Source organism: Triplophysa rosa, linkage group LG20 (assembly GCF_024868665.1).
Source record: "Triplophysa rosa linkage group LG20, Trosa_1v2, whole genome shotgun sequence".
In the NCBI taxonomy this organism is placed as follows: domain Eukaryota; kingdom Metazoa; phylum Chordata; class Actinopteri; order Cypriniformes; family Nemacheilidae; genus Triplophysa; species Triplophysa rosa.
Genome location: NC_079909.1, coordinates 10,263,567 through 10,289,278, shown reverse-complemented (window position 1 = coordinate 10,289,278; position 25,712 = coordinate 10,263,567). Strand labels below are relative to the sequence as shown.

The 25,712-nt window shown below is 38.4% G+C and overlaps 1 protein-coding gene across 9 annotated transcripts; it reads left to right on the top strand.

Annotated features, from left to right (window-relative positions):
* The first annotated feature begins 410 nt into the window (after window positions 1-410).
* Window positions 411-24,285, top strand: dido1 (death inducer-obliterator 1). 9 transcript variants are annotated; one of them, XM_057361726.1, is made up of 17 exons: window positions 411-519; window positions 2,723-2,792; window positions 5,167-5,279; window positions 5,625-6,546; window positions 11,062-11,404; window positions 12,305-12,520; window positions 13,155-13,359; window positions 15,727-16,309; window positions 16,490-16,649; window positions 16,757-16,873; window positions 16,970-17,119; window positions 17,397-17,550; window positions 17,693-18,176; window positions 18,285-18,435; window positions 18,506-18,595; window positions 18,720-18,915; window positions 20,309-24,285. In XM_057361726.1, the coding sequence occupies exons 3-17, from the start codon at window positions 5,198-5,200 to the stop codon at window positions 23,767-23,769; spliced, it is 7,314 nt and encodes a 2,437-aa protein (XP_057217709.1). In that variant the 5' UTR covers window positions 411-519; window positions 2,723-2,792; window positions 5,167-5,197; the 3' UTR covers window positions 23,770-24,285. The 9 variants fall into 9 exon arrangements, with proteins under 9 accessions (XP_057217709.1, XP_057217707.1, XP_057217711.1 ...); XM_057361724.1 differs by having other exon boundaries at window positions 12,302-12,520; XM_057361725.1 differs by lacking the exon at window positions 411-519 and adding an exon at window positions 1,753-1,792 and having other exon boundaries at window positions 12,302-12,520.
* Window positions 24,286-25,712: the final 1,427 nt, after the last annotated feature.

Here is a 25,712-nt window from a genome sequence, read left to right as displayed (position 1 = left end):
TCACAGACAAATAACCAAAAGATTTTAGACCTAGCGGACTAGAATGAGGCTACCATCATGATGATTTTAAGATCAGAGGGCATAGACGATTAAGACTCTCCCATACTATTGGATCCGTTGGTGTACCATCACAGACAAGCTGAGGACACAATTTTTGTAGGATATCTATAATGTGTGGCGGGAGCAATGATACAGATTTCACGTGATTTATTCATTTTTTAAAGTTCATTTCAACTGTTGCAAGTAAGCCATGAATTGCACACTAGAGGGCGCACTTTTACACGCTAAATGTTTGGTGCATTTACTCCTCCACGCCAGAGCGTGGCGCAGTAAATGTTTGGTGCATTTACTCCTCCACGCCAGAGCGTGGCGCTTGACTTTTTAAACGAAAGAATGTGTTCTGCCTCATGCTATCTGAAGCAAAAGCTAATGCTGCAATCGCCACCATCATCAACAGGAAAGAAAATGGAGGTCAGACTGTTGCACTGACTGCAGGCCGAACATTATTAATGTTAACAAGTGAGTATTCAGTTTTTGTCGCAGTTAACAGTAATGCATGTCGTTTCACAGTTCGTCTGAGCTGAACAGATGGATACTAATGCACTTGCGGTATGTCAGTTTTACAGCAGCGAATCTCGCGCTCCAGTAATGGCGCCTCGAGCCTCCATATTTATGTGATTTAAGAATGATTTGTCCAACACCCCTGGGCAGATGACTAAAAGCCCACATTTTGCCTTAAGATGAAATGTGCTAAATCTATGTTTTGGTGACGTGTGCAACTGAAAGCTGTTGTATACAGTGTAATTACACATTAAAAGGGTGTAACGTTATGTATGTTGCTTTGATGTGCTACAGTGTTGAATGTTAAGGTATGCACATTGTTTTGTATAACTATGTGACTGTAAATCTTTTTTGTACTATTTGTATGACTATGTGATTCTTCTCTTTGAGTGTGACTCTAAATCAATATTTTATTTATGTTATGAAATTTTTGATTTTTACGTTAATGGTGTTAAAGTGGGTGTGTGAGGTCCTCTGGTTTAACAATAAATGAGGTGCATTCATTTGGGAGCATTTATTTAAAGTCTTACTTTAAGTCATTATTTATTGTATTAAAACGACTTATATCTGAAGTACTTCTGTGATTCTAGTTTGTGATATTTCGGCACTGATGGAAGAAGGCGTGATACACACGTTAGTGTGTGTAGACGGCCACACCTGTGATGTTTAGCTTATATGTAAAAAATGGTTATAGGTTTGAACGCTTTTCATTACTATATGATTCCATTCAAATGAGTATAGTATTAAGCGTTAGCATGTTCAGGTGTATAACGTTATTAGCAACTCATCACGTGGCAGTCCTTCGTGACCGAAACCCACCCGTTTAAAATGTAATACTCTTGGTGCATATTGTAAATAAAGCTTGTATAATGTATATCCGGCTCGTATACACCTCTTTATAGATATTTTGGGCAAGTATAAGTATTAAAACAACTGTAACCAAGCTTTCTTATGTAAGATAGATTGAGCACGAGCGGGGCGGTGTGAAATGGAGGTCGCGCGCTAACGATTAGCTAAAGCTAACAGACGAGTAGACGAACTCCATATTTACGGCGAAAGTCTATTTTATCTCGGTAATGTGGCATTTTGTGTTTATAACACGCTTTATTTCTAAATACTTGTCGCAGTTTATTAGGTTATCAGTTCTTGCGTCATTTTTGTTGTCAAGTACGAGTGTGTTACTATGACATATAATACTGTGGGCGGCCATACCAGAGCTCTCCAACAACATGTAAGTTAACGTTATGTACGTTTTATTTATTTTGTTAACGGTTTATGTAGTTAAAATAAAAAGAAAGAGAAGCGAAGGACGGGATTCATTTATTGCACCAGACAAAAGAGCTTTCTAAATCTAATCTAGGACTTGAGTGAATAGGCCTTATTTTACTTTTGAAATGTCCATATCTGCATTTGAGTGCTATTTTACATGTTTATGTGATAATATTTGTCTATTAGTAATAGAGAGAATATAGAGAAGATATTTTGCATGACTTTCGAATAAATATGTTGGGAGATTTTAGCGATCACCGTATGACATCACAGGCTGTCATGCTGGCGCTGTATCCGTGTTAGAAAATTAACTTTTAAGATCATTTTAATAAAATCCTCACATGGTTACATTTTACTGGACCGAAAGAGAATAATCGAGAAAATAACAGCAATTTGATTATGCAGAGGATAAACTATTAACAAATGGAATGATAGAATAACTGAATAATTATTTTTATATATAGTGGTATCAAGCTAACGTAAGTTGTTTTTTGTATATTAGCCGTGTTTTACAGATTCTTTCTTTACGTGTTTTGGCACACGGTTTTATATATGTATACGTGTGTGTATATGTGTATATATATATATATATATGTATATATGTGTATATAATATATGTGTGTATATGTGTATGTATATGTGTATATGTTTGTGTGTATATGTGTGTGTGTGTGTGTGTGTGTGTGTATATATATATATATATATAGGTATAGGTATATATGTATATATGTCTATAAGGGTTGAGACAGTCTGTGGTCGTCTCCAGACAACTGGTTTTACACTGAAAGGGCATTGCTGATTATGATGTTACATTGGCCTCTTACTGTGAAGTTCGCAGTGTTCAAAGTATTTCTTGCTATTTTTACTCATTTTTTTTGTTTTGTTTTTTTAGATCGTTGTCTGTGATAGAGTTCCTGTCTTGGTCTTCATTTCAGCTGAGCCCGAGAAGGTTATACAAACAGGTGCAGCATTTCATTACTCCATTCATGTGATTATGGGGACTAATATTTTTACAACTGTGATCTTTTTTTTCCTAGTGAGAGCTCAATATAAATCACATTAAAAAAAATCTGTAAAAATGTACTGTCTTGCATTGCGGTATACATTACAGACAGAGTCACCATCTTTTTCTTGGCTTGCATTTGTTCAAGATACATGCAGGTGCTGGTCATATAATTAGAATATCCTCAAAAAGTTGATTTATTTCACTAATTCCATTCAAAAAGTGAAACTTGTATATTATATTCATTCATTACACACAGACTGATATATTTCAAATGTTTATTTCTTTTAATTTGATGATTATAACTGACAACTAATGAAAATCCCAAATTCAGTATCTCAGAAAATTAGAATATTACTTAAGACCAATACAAAGAAAGTATTTTTAGATATCTTGGCCAACTGAAAAGTATGAACATGAAAAGTATGAGCATGTACAGCACTCAATACTTAGTTGGTGCTCCTTTTGCCTGAATTACTGCAGCAATGCGGCGTGGCATGGAGTAGCCAAAATCTTTACTCAATTAAAAGTACAAGTAACTAGAGAAATTGTTACTCAAGTAAAAGTCACTATTTTAAAAATTACTGGAGTAAAAGTAAAAAAGTATGCAATGAAAAAACTATTCAAGTAGCTAGTTACTTAGTTACTTTGTATCTGATTATATAGGCCTACTACATTAAATTAATATTAACGCCAATATTTTAATATTACATTTTATCAATATTTTTAATTATCATAAGCTGATATCTTTGCAATATACTAGAGAGACTAAAGAATAGACAGACACAGAAGAGACGAGCATTTCTGTAAATTTCATCTAGTCCTGATGTCAATGTAGTTTACATAACTTATTTAGAATAATAGACCATGTCAAACTAAAGCATGAACTAAACTCAGAGCATTTCCTAAGATGATCTAGAACATCTGCAGTGCTCTCTTAAATGAAATACACATTTTTGAACAAAGCTCATGTTTTCTCGTGCAGTGTCACGTGTGTGTTGTGAAACGCTCTTACTTGTAAACAAACAGTGAACCACACGCCCATCAACAAGTTTTCTTCCTTCTGTTCTTCAAATGTATATTTCTGCAAGCCCAAGTCTCTGTGTCTGACAGGTAACACGCATGTTGCTGTGTCTGACGAACAGGTTGCGCGCACGGCTGGCATTTATCATTGCTGGCAAACAATATGACACATTCGCAGTTTTGATTGTATAGATATAGATTAATATCCACTTCATCCAACGCTCTTTGTGTTCTGCGTGTTCTTAAGTTTCGCGCTACGAGGAGTGAGTAATCCTGCTTCAGATGATTCAGATCGTGCTGCGAACTGAACAAATCATTTGAACTGATTCATTAGCCCATTCAAATGGTTTTGCCCATTGTTCAATTAATGCTTTCAAAAGAATCGACTCAAAAGAATCAATCACTCGGGAATGCCCATAAAAAGAGACGATGCTTTTAAAAAGCATATTTTAAAATGAAGGAACGAAGGAACTTCACGCAATGTAAGTTATGTAACGAAGTAAAAGTACAGATTTTCTATTAGAAATGTACTCAAGTAAGAGTAAAAGTACACACTTTTAATTTTACTTAAAAAGTACATATTTTCCAAAATGTTACTCAAGTAAATGTAGCGCGTTACTACCCATCTCTGCACATTTCCGAGTGAAAAGGAATTTCAAAGGAGAAAATTAGTGGGCATGGCTTGCATTTTTCACTGCGAATTGATTGGATGTGGTAAAACATTTTGAAATGAAACTGGCAGCAGACTGACAGTTGAAGGGGAGGAGTTAACGGATACTCCGGCCAAGCTGTCTAATTTACCTCATTTCAGATGGATAGTCATTTCAGGGCGGAAGAGCATTTTCAGATTTTAACTGAAGATTATGAGGGTACATGAATTTTAAAAAGAAACTGACCCACATTGATAAGCTATTTACTATAAATTCTGCAATATTTCATGAAAAAATAGGAATTGTCATTTTTTATTTCACTGGTACTTTAAAGTCAAGCTTGATATTTATAGATGAATAGCAAAAGGGTTTTCAACCATCTCTACTTCAAAGTGTTTTGAGCATCTTATACTCCTTTAATTGTCTGTTGGTTTGACACATCATGCTAAATGCAAAAGATCTGAGATTTAAGATGATTTTTGAGTATGTAAGTAATCAAGCTATTGATCAAATACAAGCAACATCTAAAGCAAAGCAAGCTCCATTTAGACACGCATGCATCTATTTATGTTTGAAGCCCACACATCCCTGGTTGAAAGACTTTTGGTAACATAAAGGAGCTGTGCTGTTCCTTAAATCTTTTTTCTTTCTTAATTTTAGATATTCTGTTTGAAAGTAGTGTCTCTCTGTTATGGAGGAGAGTGTGAGCCCTGAGCTGGCTCAAGCCGTTGAGCCTGAGTCCAGCCAGGATCCAGTGGATACCAGCTCACAAGGTAACCATAGCTCGGTCCACCACATGCACTTCTTCATGAGAGCTGTGGGAAGGAGTCAGATTGTCAGGAATCAAAATTCCAATGGAGAATTTACTTAAATATCAAGAAATCACTGAATCTCAATTACACTGGAACATTTCAATTATCTTTTTACAATGATGTTCTACTGCCAGTTTAAAACTGCATATGATTCTTTTGGGCTGCAATTTCACTTGCTCTTTCATTGTCATATGCACTTCTCACAGTTTTAATTGTGATCAGGAGTCTCCTGCATGCTGTTAATTTAAAGCTGAAATTTATTGCAGTATTTGTTTATTGTGGATTTTTCGCACATTTTGAATACAGAACCAACATCAGTCTCTGAAGAAGTCACAGATCAAAAAGGCATTAGTGATGTTAGTGAAGATAGAGTAGAGGACGCTGAAAAATCCACCAAGCCCTCTCGTGAGTTAAAGAAGACCTGGGGCTTTCGTCGAACCACAATCGCCAAGAGAGAAATCCCTGGTGATATGGCAGGGGAGACTCCAGATGCAAAGGGTGCCCCTGTGCGTCGCAGCGGCAGGCAGGCCAAGCGCACTGACAAACTGGAAGAGTTTCTGGTTACTGTCAAAAGAGGAAGAGGAACTGGAAGGAGGAGTTGTCCCTCACGGCTCGAAGGTGGAGATCCACCGTCCCAGACCCCAACTGATGCTGAAACAGCCTCTGAAAACAGCTTTGATGGAAACACAGAGGCCAAAACTGAGGAACGTAAGGTTGCCTCACCAGTGAAAAGAAAACGTGGACGAGGGCGGGCGAGAAAAACCGCCAAGCCTAAAGCTAGCGGTGGCTCGGTCAGTGACGACTGCAGCTCTGAGAACGAAGAGGAGGCTGAAGGTGAGATGACGAAAGAGGAACATGTCGAGACCGTAGCCAGTGCTGAAGATGGAAAGGATGTGGAGACAAAAGAAGAAGAACAAGCGATGGATGTGAAGAAAGAAATTGAAAAAGTGGAAGAGGAGGAGGAAGAGGAGGAAGAGGAGGAGAATAAAGAGGAGAATAAAGAGAAGTCCTCAGATGAGTCCATAAATAGACGTCCTCCAACCAGGTCACTCAGTAAAGAATCCAAAAACGACACTAAACCCAAAGCAGGAGCAAAGCTCCACAAAGACACAGATGAGGAGGAGGAAGAAGATGATGATGATGACGAGTCGTCTTCAAGCGAGTCTGACAATGACGGCTATGACCCTAATGCACTATACTGCATCTGCAGGCAGAAACACAATAAAAGGTATGTGTCTTTGGAAGATGACTATAATATTTATATATATAATGCATATGTAAAATATTACAATTAAAAATAATAATAATAATAGTAAATGTGTCCTAATCATTACCAGTGCAGACAGATGTATTTATTTATCAAATGGGCAGAAAGAACTAAACCAGTCTTGTGTGATCAGCATGTCATGTAGCTCTGTGAGGATTATTTTAAGATCAGTACTCTGAGATGTGTTTAAGATCATTTGGATCAGCCGTTGAAAATGAACATTATGCCACTTTTCATAGTTGTTGGTTGTATTAAGTCTTTCATAAATCATGACTCACCTGCCTATGAAAGCGTTAAGCGTTGGTAAAGTGTTAAAAATAAATAATAATATAGTACATGTTAATATGGTATTTTATTGACAGGGCTCTCTACAAATACTCAAGATTTCAGTCTATGTGGGGAATAGATAAGCTTAATATTATGTTTGGTTAAGAGTTTTTAATAACATGACAGTTTGATCTGTATAATTTTCCTCATCAGAGTGATGATATTGTGATTTTTGGTTCCAAGTTGTCAGCAGATGCAAAAGATGAAGTCAGAGTAGCTTCATGGTCGTTTTAACCATATACAGCTTGTACATAGTTAAATAAAACGATGTTCCTTTATGACATATAGTTAATATATTAGACAACACAAGTCATACACCTAACTGTACTCAAGTTATCTTAAATAGAATAAAAATGGTTGAATAAGAACGTAAGGGTCCAGTGTATGAAATTTAGCAGCATCTAGTGGTGAGGTTGCGAGCAACCAACGGCTCACTCCAACCCTCCCTTTCGAAGCACTACGGTGGCTGACACAGGGCTAAGATGTCATCACGTTTTCACTTCACTCAAATAAATGAATTGTCGCTGTTGTTAGTTTTACTAAACCCATCCTTGTTCACTGTACATAAATAATGCAAGTAACTACATTAACGTAAGTTAACTATGTTATTTATACTAAAAATGTTGTACTGTCGGCTTTACTTAACAAGTGTTTGACTGGTCAGCTTAACATTGTTGAGTAAAACGCAAAACCATATAATATTGGACTTATTGTTGAGTTACTTAATATAAACAAGTTAATTCAACATGACTGGTTGAGGGGGATTTTCAGTTCCGAGCATGCTTTGCCTAAGACTGCATTTAGGCAGTAAAGTCCTAAATTTTGTGTTATTTTAAGTGTTTTTCAGTAAAGATTAAGACTTGTTTGTGCTTAATGTTCATTTATCTTTGTGGTATAAAAGAGTTTGTTGTATTTTTGAGTTTTAGGGTTACCATTGTTTAGAAGAGTGGTACATGTGCTTAGGCTGTGAGAGGTTAAAGCATGCCCACATGTCTATTGCATCATTCAATGAGCTTTAACTGTGCTAATGCCAGTACTGAGATGCCTCTCAACTGATTTGCTCATTGTGTTTTGACTTGCATGCAGTGAGTCTGTATATAATTTATGTATGACAACAAAAAGTACTATTGAGAAGGATAAATATTGAGTTTAATTAACTTAAAATTACTGGTACAATCTGAATGGTTTGAATTTACTCAAAAAGTTTTGTCAACTTCACTTAAATTATTTTGTTCATACAACTAAATTGTTAATTGTAGAAACTACTCAACATATTTGCTTGGAACCACTTGACATAACTTTTTTATGTAAATCCAACAAAAAATTTTTTTGAGTGTTCATTGCCGAAGGAGATAGAGTATTTACCAGTGCTGGGCAACGAGTACAATTTTAAATCGGGATTAATCGCATGACCTTTCTGTATAATAATGAATTCAAAAGTAGTGGATTGTGATCTTTTATTTTAAAAGTACTGCTATATGAACAAAAGTGCAATAAAATTTGGTTTGCAAACACTTTAAACAAATAATGTGCATTTTAACAACAGTGTTTCCTTTACACATTAAAATATTTATTGTCAATTTCAACTTAAACATTAATGTAATCAAATTAAATATCAATCAGTGATCACCCTCGCACACCTGTAGGAAATGTGCGCATCGGAAAAAAAGACCAAAAAATGGTCAGTAATAAGGTACAACAGAACAAACCCGCAACCTATCAATCTTGCAAAAGTATCAAAATGTATTAAATACAACGTTTCTGTCCATGACCTTCATTAGGTGTGACTGCATCCTTCGATAGCATACCTGATGAATGTCATGGACGGAAACGTTGTATTTAAAAAATGTTGATTCTTTTGCAAGATTGATAGTGTGCGGGTTTGTTGAATCAAATTAAATATAAAACCAAAGCTATCTGCCACTGCCAGGGCATTAACGTTCTGTCTAGTTTGATATAGAAAAACATGTTATAATGATTATTGATCATTGCTTATACATGAACTCTCTTTCAACACTCTTTCATCACAAAGTGTAAAGTGTACTGTATTTAAAGTGTCTTTAAAGCACATCTTTAACAACTAAATTATTGCATGCTACTTTTTTTCTTTATCTTAACTATTCATTTAAGGAGAACACAATTCCTTTAATATGAGTGAGTGTTTTGGGCCGTCCTTTGTTGTCTGATGAACATTATAAACAGAGAGCTTTATTATGCTGCTGCCCCTTTAAGAGCGCTCTATACAGATATATGTATATAATATACTGTGAAGCGTCAGTTTTGTTTCCCAGCTGTTAACGTTCATAAAACAGACTACTTTTACATGGACCCTTGCTTATATGGGAATTTAGACATAATTTTGTGATTATTTGACCGTTTCAGTGTAAGAAGACGTTAAAGAGAACTCAGTGTAGTAGTTTGCAATCTGACACTCATGTTTTCTGCCTTAGCCTCACATTGCATACAACACATGCAACTAAATAAGCCTTTTGCACCTGCGCATATTACGTCTTTGTGGGGCGAGGGCATTGATAGATAAGCGCATGGTTGAAGGAGGGGAGACGAAATGAAGTGGTTTGTTCTGTCAACTCCGACGTCTGGAAGAGATTTAAAGCGAAATGTCCATGTAAGAATTCGGTACCTTTCTCCATTCAGTTCTGGTGGTCCTAGTTCATGACGCTTCAGCAGTCTTGGGCCAACCCCAAATGCTCTCATTGGTTGAGACACGTGGTGACGCCCATCCCAAGCCAGTACCGATCAATACGGCTGTCACGATTATTAAATAATAGTCTCATAGCGATTGTTTGACCTCATTGCGATGGTTTCAGATCATCGCAATTATTGCACATCTCTATAGAAGACACTAGGGGGAGCTGTAGTGCATCGGCGTATTTCATATTTTAGTGTATATATTGTTACTAAAGCATGGTAATACTTGTAAAATGTACCACCACAAAACAATCACTTAAAAAAAAAAACTAAAACATATACAAATTACCTGCAGTACAATTTAATATTATTTAAGCAAATCTCAGTGTGAAAACCAGTACCAATATTTCATTAACACACAAGTTAAATTTTATTGTAGTCTTGCAAGTGAGAAAAAAACAGACTAGAAGCTTTTCTATGACTGATAGTATTTTAATGGTGGCTTCAATTCACACCTGATCAATTTACTTAATTTACAAGTATTTGGCAGTTGTATTATTGACAGGTAAAAGCCTAAACCTTAAATATATGATGACCCAATTTTTTCCAATGTATTTCCAAGAAAAAAACATAGTCTTGTATTCAGAACAATATGGTCGTTTCAATCGCTGAATCAAAAATGAATGAGAATTAAATGTCAAAGCTCAAAAACAGAATTAATCTGCATAATCGTCAAAGCCCTAAAACAGACAATTAATCGTCATAATCGCAATGATTTATTAGACAATTAATCGTCAGTCAAATTTCATAATCGTGACAGCCCTACCGATCAATATCCCACCCCTTCTGTGACCCATGGTTTGTCTGTGTGAGCAATAAACTTTCGAAATAAAATAATACTTAAAAAAACGGTGTTAATACATGATAAAATAATTGTCGGCATTAATTAATGCGTTAACGCGATAATAGCGGGTTAACTTGCCCAGCCCTAGTATTTACAAAATGCGCACCTTTAGAGCAGTTTGTCCGTTTAAGGCTCCTGTAGAAACAACATGGTGAATTCCATGTAAGGGACCCACGGTGTATGTGCATAGAAAAAGCTCATTCTAAGGTAATAAAAATTAATTATGTAAGGTCTTTATACACCTCTGAAGACAAAGTTATGTATATTATATTGCATTGCTGTCAATAGATCCTCCAAAAAATGACACACAGCACCTTTAATAGAATGAAATGTTATGGACACTACACATATTAAGAAACTATATATTAAGTACATTTAAACTTTTCTTTTGAATGCATTGTAATGTTTATCTTCAGTTAAAATGCAAAAACCTGAAATGGTTGATATTAGGCACATCAGATTGTTTAACAGTGTGTATCAGCCCAGAATTTAAATTTCATTGCTTGTTATTCTCTATGGAGGTTGTTGCTTCTGGTCTGAGTAAATATTCAGATATGTATTTGAGGGTGTTTGGTTATTTAAACCCATGTGCTCAGGTTCATGATCTGCTGCGATCGCTGCGAGGAGTGGTTTCATGGCGACTGCGTGGGCATCTCCGAGGCACGAGGCCGGCTCATGGAGAGAAACGGAGAAGACTACGTCTGTCCTAACTGCAGCACGCACAAAGGACAGATCAGCAAGGCCGGGCCCTCCGCGGCAGCTGCAGAGAATGGCAAACGGCCAGCGTCCGGCCATCGTAAAGCAGAGCCCTGTCCAGCTACATCAAGCACTGCTGCAGTGACACCAGAGGAGAAAGCCACCGATGACCTGGGGATCAAAGGCAGGATTGAGAAGGCTGCCAATCCTAGTGGCAAAAAGAAAATAAAGATTTTCCAGCCGGTATGTTGCAATATGAATCGCGAGTCTAAACACTGCTGCTTTTATGCTTGTTTCATCATTTTGACCAACTTGACATTGGTTCGCAATGCTGTTTTTGATCCACATGTGTGTGATGCATATATTAGGATTTTATTGCCTGACATTATTTGCAAACTTCAGTTTAACTTAAATTGTAAATTATTGGTAAGGTAATATTGTAATTTTTAATATTTTCAGTATGAGATTCTTAAATGTAAGTAATTGTTTGGTATCTTGTATAGCATCATATCTGGTTGTTTTAGTGTATAGTAGGTTTATGATTGCAAACGTTCTATCTACTAGACTTTTGACTATAATGCTAGAATAACGAGGGTAAATGTATCAGTTTTATGTAAAGACATTTTTTTTTGTTTGTTGTTATGCTCTCAATTTGTTTTACTCTCAATAATTTAGTTAAGATGAGAAAGTTTTGTAATCTTCACCATCTAATTTCATATAAAATTTAAAGTTTTATCATGGATTAAAATATACATAATAGTAGTAAAATGCAGATTGCCTTCTTAATAATAAACCTAAAAGCAGGATGTAAATGATCCTCTTTAAAATATATTAGGAAAACATAAAATGTAGTTTGAAATGGCTAAAGCAAAAGATAATACTGCATTATAAGTAATGATTGTTTGGCGTCGTTTTATTAAATTGCTGCCCTGTCTTATGAAAGCTAAAGTTTTGAAAATCTATTTTAAGAATAAAAGAAGTGAAAATATAAGAAATACAGATTTTTAGAGAAGCATTCATGTTCACTCATGCACATCAGGACAATCTACTGTAATTAAACTAATTAAAAAACGTAAGATATTTCAAACATTTCTGCCACATTCAAGTGGCAGCAGAAATGTGACGTCCCTGAGTCTTCAGCAGGTGACAGCTACCAAGGGGTCTTCCCTTCCGAAGTGCATCGGTCCTGGCTGTGAGAGAGACGCTCTTCCTGACTCCGTCTACTGTGGGAATGACTGCATCCTTCGACATGCCGCAGCTGCCATGAAGATTATCACCACAGATGGGAAAGACTCCAAACAGAAGGAGAAGAGCAAGCCCAAACAACAGAAAAAGACTACTAATAAATCGCCGCAAAAGGTATTCTAAAGCACCCGAGAATGGTCAGCATGGATTTTAGTAGTGATTTAGGGGTGGAATATGAATTTGCATCCATTGATTTTATGACTGTTCTGTTTAGAAAAACAGCTCTATTGGTGTTACGTTTAACCAAATGGTTGCAAATTTAGGTGCAAGATAAGTCAGGGAGAAAGGTACAGTGTCTTTTTTTGTCATTTAGACCTGACTGTATCTGTCTGAAATGTTTGGATTTGATTACTTTCTACAGACACTTTGTTGCTGATTTAAAATGGTAGCAGTGTTAAGAAGTTGCTAAGATTTCAGTATCAATGTTCAAATAGTAATGAATCTTAAATGAGTGCCTAAATAGAAATTTATATAGAGAGATAGATGACCCTGCTTGTGAAAACCCAGCCAAAGTCATGTTTTGTGATTTACTGTTTTCTACATAAAATCATCCTAGATAATGTTAAGAAAATTCTGTGAAAATATAACTTTGATCTCTTTATATTGCCTGAGTAATGCCATTGCAAAGATTGAAATCATAGTGAAAGTAAAAATTAAAATAAAACTGATACTGTTATAATTAGAAATTTGAGATGGATTTCACAGACAGGGTCACATTTGTGTTTAACGTTTCTGTTTTTGTTCATAGAAGAGTGGCTCTGAAAGGAGGTCCTCTAACCAGGAGGAAGAGGAGGACTCCGATTCTGGGACTGAGGAAGATGAGGATGAAGACAAGCATGCAGAGGAGCATCCACCTCCAGCAGCCATGTCATCCTGGTCCAGTGATCATAATTACATGGCAGTAACGCCAGAAAAGACTGCTCCCATATCAGCATCTGTGTTAAACAAAGCGTGTATGTATCTCTCTGAGGGTTTTCCACATTTTTATTGTCTTGTCTCTGCCAATAATAGGGCCGTTGAACTGCCCGGAGTGATGTTGTTGCAGCATAGGTGACTTGAGTTCCGAGATCTAAAAAACGTTCTTTGTTGTCTAAATTGGACTGAAATCCACGGTATTTGCCTGTGAAGGGAAATTTGTGCTGAGAAATATTAGCACAGCTATAATTCTGAAAGTTTTCAAGTTGGACATCTTACACTACATGTTTTGTTGTAAAATGCTTTGTGAAAGTGCCTGTATCAGGTCATTCACGCTCCCGAACAGGTAAGTTTATAAAATATGCGAATAGTAAGTATAGATAATAAAGATGCATTGTATTTTAGTCTATAGTAAATAGTGTTTAATCTATTTAAGAAAATATATTTTTTAAATAAGATGAACAAATATAAAGTAAAATTTTATAGAATGTTGACTCCAAACTGTAGTGCCTTGCCATGATATACATTTGCAATACCTTCTGGACAAGGTCTGTAAAGTATGTGTGTGTGTGCGCGTTTATCTACCAATTTATCTCCAATCTCTGCCGACATGGGAGGCAATAGATGCAAAAAGATGTTCTGACTTCACAAGACAGGTACTACTGAACAGGTAGGTTTTGGTGTCTTTTTATCCTGTGCTCATCACTAAGTATAGAACATTTCTTATCTCTTACTTAGACTTGACTACAATGCTATCATATCAGTGAAAGTGTAACTTTTAAACTAACAGCTTTTCATTTGATATTCCTTTGTCTTGCATGCACTGCATTTATAAACCCCAATTGAGAAAAGTGGCATTCAAAATAAAGTGAATTTACGGATAACACTCTTGATGGCCTTGTGCTTCAATTGTGCAAGAAGTCTGTTTATTGGATTACAACACTGGATGGCATGACTTTGCCTCTTTTTGGCCTTTGTCAGCCATAAGCTAAATGTCACAGCGTGGTTTGCAATAAGAAACCTACTGTCCTTGGAGCCGGCCGGAGAGAAGAACCGTGGAGTTCAGAGAAGTCCAAGACCCTGAAATAATGAGGAACGCTCAAGAACAGCTGAGGACACCATTTCACCCCACAGCAACTGTCGACAGAATTTACACGCCTTATAACTGCAGCACACAAGGAAATGTTGAGCTACGTTTATACACGAACATAGATTGTAGACTTATGCATATGTGCATTTCTCTGTTCAAAATAATTTAAGAAATGATTACATATGGAGAAAGGTTAGTGTACAGGTTTAAGTGCAGCTGATATTGATGCTGAGATTGAAAGTTGAGTTTGCTTCTCCAGTGGGAATGGTTGACTTTAAAGGAAGAAAGTTGAGTTGTCATTATAGAAGAATACACAGAAAAATGCTGACTTTGTTTGATATCAAAATATGAATATTAAGGTTAATCATTTTTTTTTTGCCTTTGTCTAATCGGGTCATGTGGTTTTGAGTCTAATATTTAGTGTTATTTGTGTACATAAGGTTGGCTTCAGCTGTGTGTCATCTGTGCTGTCAATGTTGACATTTCTACCAAGGAGAAATCATCTGATCTGGATAACACATGAATGTGGATTAATTTGACAGAGGGTACTTAAAGTACACTTCTGAGCTGTAGTATTTACAGCACAAATGTATATCCTTGCATTTCAATGTGATACATTGGCATTCCAACCTTGTGTAGCTGTAATCTTTGGGAAGTCTTTGTCATTTTCCATTGTAATATTACATTAGGATTTTCCTTTTTAACACTTAAAAAATGTCGTTTTGCTCACTGTATACATCTCACAATATACAAGGAGCATTTTCTGTTTTAGAAGCGTCTCTTGATGAAATTGCATTTGATTCTCAAGTGATCTACATTTGTTTCCAACATAAAATGTTAATCATTTTGTTGGTCTACCCTTAATCGTTTTGATTCACATTTGCTTGTTCTTGTTGTTTAATATAAAGCCACTGGTTTTTCTAGTACTGTTGTTTAACATGGGTTGCAGATATTTTATAGAAAGGAATATATGTAAATAAATATAATTTATAAAGATATATGTTATGCCTTGTAAAGTATATCGTAGGCATTATGAAAGTACATTTTCTAAAATAAATCTTGAATGATCCACAACTTGTTTCCTGAGCTTGGTCTTTGTCCATTAACATGAGATGAGTGTTTACTATATCATGGCAAGGCACTAAAGTATGTGAATCAAACAAACTACATTTTGCTCTTTTAATATACGAGTCATCCTTAGACACCATATAAACAGCACTGCAGTACTTTGAAAGCATTGTATTTTTATAACACAGTTGATTTTATTCATTTTGCTCTTGTGTTGATGGCTCGATTTATTTCTTGTGTTTTCCAGCAGCTGCCAATAAAGACAAAGAAAAGGAGGACAGTGAAGAAGTGAAGCCAGAAAAGGAGCCAGCATCTGCAGATAAGAGAGCTCTTGCTTCAGATGTTCTCAAAGGTGGGAAGAAGTCACCTGGTTCAAAGGGGATAAAAAAGCCTGCTGATGCTTCTCCTACCAAAGTGAAACCCAGTGCGACACCTACGAGTAGTACCAGAGACTTAAGGAAACAGCCCCAACCACAAGGAAAATTGAACAAACCCAAAAAGCCAGGGCCTCCCCTGTCTCCCATTCCAGTTTTATCTCCACCAGGTCCTCCTGGATCTCGCCATCATGCCTCTGGAGCGCTCCGCGTAACCAAGAGCAGCTTCACCATCCCTAAAAAACAGCCACAGGCGGGGCAGAAGGAGTCTATTGAGGGTGGTCCCTCTACCTCCTCTAAAACCCCACCCTCACCCGTGTCAACCACACCATCCATCCAACACCCGACGCCTAAACCGACCCAACCCCCTGCACCTGCTGGACCGCCGCAACCTCCACCCAATAACCAGATGAGATCCAACATCAGACGATCACTCACTGATATTCTGTATAAGAGGTGAGGGATGATTCTCAAACACTGTTGTTTTTATATTTTTAGTTGTTTTACCTTTTTTTATTTGTCTTGTTGATTAAGAATTAGCTTATTTTTTATTAATTATGCACTGGGTAAGAAATGGACCGAATGGCATGTTTTTTATGGAATCTCATTGTAGTTCAAATTGATTAAATGTCACAGGGTGAGCGACAGTGATGATCTCTCCATGTCCGAGAGTGAAGTTGGGAAGTTGGCGGTCAGCATTGAGAAAGAGATGTTTAACCTTTGTATGAACACTGACAACAAGTACAAGAACAAGTACCGATCCCTTATGTTCAATCTAAAGGACCCTAAAAACAAGGTTGGTCCTTTAATGTACAAGTATTTTATGCGTCTTTGCATCATAGACAGTAAATGTGCATTGTTATCTAAATGGCTTTCGTATTCTTTGATTCTTCTGTTTGTCAGGGCTTGTTTTATCGAGTTATTGGTGGTGAGATCAGTCCTTTCAGGCTGGTGAGATTGAGTCCTGAAGAACTTCTTTCCAAGGAGATGTCAGATTGGAGAAAAACAGATACCACGGAGGTAAAACGACAAACATGAAAAACATTGTCTGCGTTAACTACATAAAAATCTATCAGTAGGAATGCTTTGCTAAAGTTGTGTACTTCTTCCAACAAGGATGTAAAATCCCAGTCAGGACATTCCAAAACCGGATCCCGACAAGAAGGTGTCCCCCCCGATGTAGACATGGAGGAAGCTCCTCCAATGTCTGATGGAGATGTATGTATGCCTGCCACTTCCCAATCTCCCCGCTTGGCTTCTGCTGCTGTAAGTGCTGGATCTCTGGCTTTCCTGATCTATCTGTTCTTTCATTTCAGTTTCCCGAAGCCCACAACAATTCTTTTTCTTTTGCTTGCTGGATGCATAATTTGCTTGCTTTTTTAAAACTCAAATCTGCAACAATTTAAACACCTTAGTGCGGTTCTGTTCATTGTTGTTATAGGTGTACATGAGCGTATAAATGAATGGATTATAATAACATTTTGAATACCTGTAATATTGTTCTTTAATCCTTTTCTGCTTTCGTTTTTTTATTTTTTTGCAGGACTCGCAGGAAGACACGCATACCTCTACATCACAGGCTTCAGTCTCTAGTGGAAAAGCCAGTGCTATGCCTGATATCTTCAGTACTATGCTGAAAGACACTACAGCAGAGCATAGGGCTCATCTGTTTGACCTAAACTGCAAAATTTGTACAGGTGAGAAAATATTGTCAAAATAAGGACATTTAAATACAATTATTAAATATCTCTTGGAACATATTGGTACAACTAGATTTGTGTATAACTACAATTGTTTTACATGTAAAGTGCATTAAATTGCTTAATGCTAATCTTTCAGGTCAGAAGTCCGCAGATGATGAACCACCTTCCAAAAAAAGCAAAATGTCTGTGCCTAAAAAGCCAGAGCCATCCTTTAAGTCCAAACCAGAGCCGCGACCGTCCAAAGCCCCTCCTGACCACCCCCAAGTTTCCTATTACAGTGGTGTAGAGACATCCATGCCCGATTCTTCATCTGTGATGGAGGATCCAAAAAGTAAATTGCCATTGGTTCAGACCCCAGTTCCTGCTGCCGTTTCCTCTGTTACAATAACTCGAAGGGATCCTCGTACAGCAGGTCACCGGTCATCCGTACCTTTAACTCTTCCTGATGTTGGTGTTCCTGCTTTACCAGCCAGTATTCCTATGCCTGTTGAGCCTCTGGTCGTAGAAGCAAAGGGTCCTTTGCCTATGCCCCCTCTTGCCCCAGCATCTCTACCCAAACCTGTGGTGCAAAAACCAGCCTCTTCAACAGATGCACGGCATTACGGATCCAGTGTTGCTAGGTACAGCTGTATTCAAAGCATATCCAATTCGTCTGAAAGAAATGTAATGTGTTATAATGGACAATCTCCACACTTTTGGATTTAATTATATTTTTTCTGTGTTTTCAGCAGCGTGACAGAGCCCCCTCCTGAGGGAGAAACAGCTTTGTTCCTGTCCGGTCAGGAGATGTTGTGGAAAGGATTCATAAACATGCACACAGTCGCTAAGTTTGTCACAAAAGCCTACTTAGTTTCTGGATCTTTCGAACACATTAAGGAGGTTTGTTTTTTTGTTAGAATGTCACATAGAAATTTTCGATAGTCTATAAACCCTTTTATTTTATTTGCAGGACTTGCCTGACACCATTCATATCGGCGGTAGAATATCACCACACACAGTGTGGGATTATGTGGGAAAGCTGAAGACTTCACTGTCAAAAGTATGAAATGAAAATATATAAAACAAAGAGAATTCACAATTTACTAAGTCAACCCTGTTAAAATGTTACTTAACTTGCTAACAGTTTACAATGCTTGTCGCTTTCCTCAATGTTTTTTTTTCAGGAACTCTGTCTCATTCGTTTCCATCCAGCAACTGAAGAGGAAGAGGTAGCATATGTGTCTCTGTTTTCCTATTTCAGTAGCCGTAAGCGGTTTGGGGTGGTGGCTAACAGCAACAAGCGCATCAAAGATCTTTACCTCATCCCACTGAGCTCAAAAGACCCACTGCCTGCCAAGCTTCTACCATTTGATGGACCAGGTAAGAATCTACACGGATATCATTAAATCTGGTTTCTCAGATTGCTCATAGAAAGCAAGAACAGGTTATCTAACAATACTGATCTGTTTTAATGTTAATAACAAATAAGCATGGTTATAATGTATTTGTCTGTATTTTTGCTGGTTATTTGAGAGCTTGTTTCATAATTTACAAAAAAAAAGAAAACCAACGTCAAGGATTCTTTAATGTGTGTTTCTTCCCTAGCTGTTTGTCTGTGCATTTCTTTTTACTTGATATCTGTCTAGTTGTCATGTATTTTTAGACTTGCTAATAAAATATGTTCTGAATCCAAGTTTGGTCTTAGATTTGTGTCTTAGTCTAAAAGAGAATTGTTTTTCTTACAATAAAAAATATGAGTTGGTCAAAGTTTGAATGTATGTCACAACTATAAAACTTAAATACACTTAGTATTAACCTTGTAAAATACAACACAAATTAAACCACCATGCCGCAAAATTACAATAACAAAGTTGATCAATTAAGTCATCTGACCTGCTCAAGCCAAGTGAGTGATGTAGAGGTGCTAACAGCATCTTTACTTCAAGACCAGTTGTTGCACAAAATTAGAATAGTCATTATTGGTGTTATGACGTGTTCCAGAGGATAAACATGATTAGTACTCTAACCATTTTCAAACATAATTCAGAGTTGTTATTGTTTTATAAAGGGTATATTTAATCTAAATGAATAAGATTTTGTGTTATTCCAACCATTGTTAAATTCATCTTTAATGAATGAATGAATGAGGCATTTATATAGCGCTTTTCTGTGTATTGATGTACAACCAAAGCGCTTTACAATCATATGAGGGGGGTCTCTCCTCAACCACCACCAGTGTGCAGCATCCACCTGGATGATGCGACGGCAGCCACAGTACAACGGCGCCAGTGTGCTCACCACACACCAGCTATAGGTGGAGAGGAGAGAGATGGAGCCAATTCAGGGGGTGGGGATCATTAGGAGGCCATGATTGACAAGGGCCAGGGATCTGGCCAGGACACCGGGGTTACACCCCTACTCTTTACGAGAAGTGCCATGGGATCTTTAATGACCACAGGGAGTCAGGACCTTGGTTTAACATCTCATCCGAAGGACTGTGCTTTTTTTACAGTATAGTGTCCCCATCACTATCCTGGGTCATCACCTTGAGGTTAATTTAAAGTGTATGTAAAAATGCTATATTTGTTTTTAAAGGGAAAACTGTTTTCTTTAAATGTACAAATAATGCCGAACTGTAATACTAAAAAGTGTACTGTACAAGTGTTACCATTGTATTTTGTGGAACAAGCTCTCTGAAACCAATGCGACTGTATACGTAAAGAATATACTGTACCTCTGCGATAGTGACGACAAGATTTTATTTTCTTTGCAGGGCTAGAGCCAGCTCGTCCCAATCTCCTCCTGGGGTTGTTGATTTGCCAGAAAGACAAGAAGCGTCCCGCAGCCCCTCTTGAAAATGAGGAAAAACGTTCGAAAACGTTACGAGATGATGAGACAGGCCTCCCCAAACCATCCAATGTTGCAAAACCTGAAATCAAACAGGACAAGGCTCTTCGATCTAGTCTTGATGCCATCAGCACAACTTCCCCAGGCACACCACCTCCCCTCACTGCCTCGGAATCTTCAAGTTCCATCTCAACTTCCGTTCTTTCCATTCTTTCCTCTGTGAAAGCACCTGGTATCACCTCTAACACGAGCAATAATGTCACAGCAGCACCGGCAGTCACTTCCACACCGCTGCAGACCATCCTTAAAACACTTTTTGGTAAGAAGCAGCAAGATACTGACGTCTCATCACCTTCAGACCAAAGTGCTGGAGAGGTGTCCATGCCTTCTGTGTCGCTGCTAGACCCGATTGTACAGCAGTTTGCAATAACCAAGGGTAAAGAGGTGGAAGTACATGATGATAGGCCGTATGATCCAGAGGAAGAATATGATCCAGCTGTTGGCTATGCTGCAGAAAAAACCCACAATTCAACAAAACTATCAACAGCTATTAAGCTATCAGAGGGCATCCCTGGTGTGGTGGATGATATTGCTTATGACCCTGAGGACGACTCCATTTTTGATGTTGTTGGGGTTGATCCAAGTGGTAAGAAATTAACTGAACACCAGAAAGGGCTTCAGGAGAAACAAGTAGAGGAACAGAAGCTTTTAGAGGATCCAGTTCAACAAATACCAGAGACTTTGATTTCACAGCCTGTCACATCTCTACTGGCTAATAGCCAGTTGTTGCAACTTGGTAAAAAAGTTGAAGACCTAGTGGCGAAGAGCTCAGCAGCTCCAGTTATTAACCAGAGAAGAGATCCAAGGCAAAGTAGGGACCCTCGAGCAGCAGCAGCAGCAAACCGAAGACATACGTCTGATTCCATAGAGAAAGAAGAACAGTCTCATGTAACTACAGAAAAGCCATCTCCACAGCCATCTGCAGTCATAGAGCCATCACAAGCGAGTATAGCCACAGACACACAAACAACACAGCCGGACTCTATTGTGGATACACCAGTGGAGGAAACTTCTACAACAATGAACACACTTCAATCACACGCCACTACCACCTTGGATTCCCAAGAAGTCCAGCATGAGATCCTGCAAACAGAAGCACCCAAGCCTGAGGAGGAAGCTGAAAGTGAAGCGGTACCTTTCCTTGGTACAGAGAGCACCGAAGTTTCTATTCCGTTACTAGGGGAGAACATCGACCCGGAGTTAGTTGAAAGCTATGTGGACAGAGAACCTGAAGAGGAACAAATGAAGGATGAGCCTATTGAATCTGAGAGTAAAAGTTTTGAGGAGGTGTGGCCTAATTCTGCCAGCATACTAAAATCTGAGGTTGTGTCCAGTGGACAGCCTATTGAGACCACTACAACCACATATTACAGCATTTCAACGATCAGTTCGTCATCCACGTCTGTCCACTCACGAATGCCAGACGATATCTTCCAGGACAACTCATCCTATATGGATTCTCACAGTTCCCATATACAACATATACCAACAACAAATCCCACAAACATTCCACCTCCAATATCGTTTCCTCCCCCTATTGGGCTTCCTCCCATTCTCGGTCCACCTCCCATGCAAGGCCCTCCACCAATGAATGTTCCACCACCCATGCATCTCCCTCCTCCAATGTCAGGACCACCACCACCAATGCAAATTCCCCCAATGCAAGGGCCACCCCCTCCCCTTGGAGAAAATCCGCTACCTGGATCATATCCTCCTTTTCAGAATCAGTGGGGTGGTAATTCTCAGTTTGATGCTCCAAGAGGTCCACCACCTTCTAATTTCACGTCAAGAGGACCGCCTCCATTCCAACCGATAAGTCAGAGAGGTCCTCCTCCTCAGATGTTTGATAATTCTATGAACTCAATACCCCCTCAGCATATTGGACCAAGAGGCCCACCTCCAGGGCCTCTACCTTCTGGACCACCTCCTCCAAACTTCGACGGGCAACGATTTAATGGTCCTCCACCCCCTTTTAACTTCTCTGCACCTAGAGGACTACCTCCACCATTCCCAGGTCCCCCTCCAAGTCACTTTGATAATAGAGCGCCGCCACAATCTCATTTCCCCGGACCACGAGGACCACCTCCCCCTCATAACATTGAGGTTCATGGACCTCCTTCTAATATGTCAAGAGGCCCTGTTGATGATGGAAACTCTTATCAAGGAATAGAGAAACCCCAGAAACCCACACAAGGGCCACCTTTTAGGGGTCCGCCACCAAACCCCTTTGATGGACGGAGGAGACCTCCCTCTGGTCCTACAGGGGAATTGTCAGGACAGCGATTTCCACCTCCAAACCAGTTTCGTGGGTCACCTCAACACAGAGGCTCATTTGACGAACCACGGGGGGGTTCGTCTCAAGACTTTGAAAGGCACCGAGGACCACCAGTACAGCAGTTTGGTGGGCCAAGAGGTCCACCACTGGGTCATTATGATAAGGAAGCTGGTCCGCCACCACGATACAGCTATAATGAAGACAGCCTAAGTGATGTTCGACCTGTTCGTGGACCTTTGCTTCCAACACCTCCCGATGGTCCCATCCCAGTGCAAGGCCGTGTAGGTGGTGGACACAGTCCCGACACCCACCGTGATGACCACTGGAGACGACACTCACCTGAAATGAGGCGGCGAAGCTGCTCCTCCAGAGATGGTTCAGAGCCTCACAACCGTCCAAGCAGATTTGACAGTAGCTCACGCGACAGAGATGCCCCCTCAGCATTGTCTGAAGAAAGAGAGAGGCAACGTGATTTGTCCGAGGATAGGAGGAGAGAAAGAGACCGTGAAGCTGTTCATGGTGGACGATCATGGGGCTGGAGCAGAGAACACGAGTACGAGAGAGGCAGAGAAAGGGAACGTGAAAAAGACCAGGGCAGGGAACGAGAAAGGGAGCGTGGTCGCAGCAGAGAAAGGGATAGGGAACACAGCAGAGAGAGGGAACGTAGTAGAGGCAAAGAGTCTGACCGACACAGAGATGGAGATGGGGACAAGAGGAGAGACAGGGACCGAGACAGAGACCGAGGAAGGGAGAGAGAACAAGACAGAAAAGATTATGACAGAGAGCGAGCGAAGAACAGAGACAGAGAAAGAGACCGGGAAAGAGATCGGGATAGCAGGGACAAGAGACGAGAACGCTCAAGGAGCCGAGAACGAGATCGTGGGAAAGATCGTGATAGGAGGGATAGGGACCGGGACAGGGAGAAAGACAGAGGGAGGGAGAAAGACAGAGACAGACGGGACCGAAGCAGGAGCAAAGACAGAAAAGACGACAGAAGGGAAAAGTCTGACACCTCTAGGGCAAAGTCAACAGAATCTGAATCCCACTCGTAAGTCATTCATCTGACATGATGAAAAACTGAAAGAACATTTTCTGAATGTTTTTTTTTCTAAAGTTGCATGGATTTAAAAGTTATGCTTCAAAGTCTTTTTTTGTACTTTGTCTTGCTTGACATTTTTATGCTTTTTACATGTAAAGTCATTGATGTTCATGACATCTTTGGGTGTACTACTTACCTGATGATAATTTTGTCAGCACAACCTTCTCCCTGTACTGCTGTTTTAAAAACGGAAAAAACGTTTAGAACAATACAGCAAGACATGTAAATATGTATGTATGTGTGTATATACAGGTACGATTTTATCTACTTTTTTTCTAAATAGAAAAGCAAGCCATATAGCTTTAAAATGATGTGTAAAGGAAAAGCAAGAGTTGTTCTCGGTAGAAAGTCTTTGTATTGTAAAAGCTTAACCAGCATTTAAGGAATATGTCTATAGGCTATTAACGGTTGTCCTAAAGCCACTCTTGTTGCGGATCACATTGTTCTAATAAAACCTCTTTATGATTACAAGTAATCTTTGTGCTCTTGTCTCTCTCTGTTTTAGACATTCTCCTTAAAAATATTTTCATAGAGGTGATTGATATAGTTTGAAACATTTCATGCTTAATGTAGGTCTTCCTACATAATAATTGGTACAGTAAACTGTAATATATGTTGTCATAATATAATATTCTTTAGTGTTAACTTGTAAACGAACAAACTAGTAAATACTGTTTTACTGTAGTATGTTTAAAAACAATAGTATCTAAGAATTTTACCTCTTGAATCAACAGTGTAGTATAGGCCTCTGTAGTCGTGTGATTCAAATAAATGATGGATTACAGTAGTTTGCTGTTGAAATGTAAGGTTTTCACTCAGTGCACGTTTAAGTAATGTAACGTTAGCCAATTTACGCATATCGGACTCCACAGAGCTGTAACGATGCAGAGGAACGATATGATACTAATAGGTGACACTTTCAAAGTTACTATTTCCAGTTTTTGAACGATGAAACACTGGCAGCCAATCAAAATCTTAAAGAATTTGTAAGGGCGCGGGCATTTAAAATATTAAACTGCGTCACGCGAAATAAAAAAGCGTCACCATCCATTGGATTGATCGACGTTATCAATCGTATTCATATCAATAAAAGAGGCACAAGGAAAAAACAATGGGCCTAGACTTAAAATAAAGGTAAAAAATACCATTCCGTTCGCCTTTTTCTTGGGCCCATGTTCCGATAAATAATCGAATCACCAAATGTCGCTTCAAGCTCTTGAACGATAAAAAATGGTCAATTTATATTTTACTCGATGTCCAAATGTTTAATTTAGTGTGTTTTAAGTATTAGATAGTCAATTTAAGTAAACGTTGACGTGTGCTATTCTTGTTGTAGGCTCTATACATCTTTTCAAGTGAACTGCCAAAAGCTAATATATATATATTATATTATATTAGCCTAAATTTGATCAGATCAAGTGCATAATCTTGCTTCTGCCCATATTCTAATGTTGCATGATAGCCTTCTCTGATTATGATGTCATAGTAGCATCTCGTCAGTAGGTGGCGGTAAACCATCAGAGAGAAAACTTAAAATAAAACCCTTCAAATCGCACTAAACAATTGACCAAACTATAGTACCGATAAGGTGTATCGTGTCTTCTGGTGCCTTTGACTCACTCTTTTTATTCCGAAATGTGACCTATATTAAGGCGTTATGAAATTTATGAAAATTGTAACTAACAATAGGCTACTTGTCAGGAATTCAAAAATCTTTTGTCTGAGAATAACTTACTCAGTATCTAGTAATGCATGACTTTGGTATCTTTTTTTGTATTCTGTTAAGTTACTTTGTACCACTCGGAAAGGGCTTTTTCTTGTAGACAGTATGTGGGTTGTGATACCCATCAATCGTGGCCTTTCTAAGGTCATTTGGAATGATACACTCAATGTCAT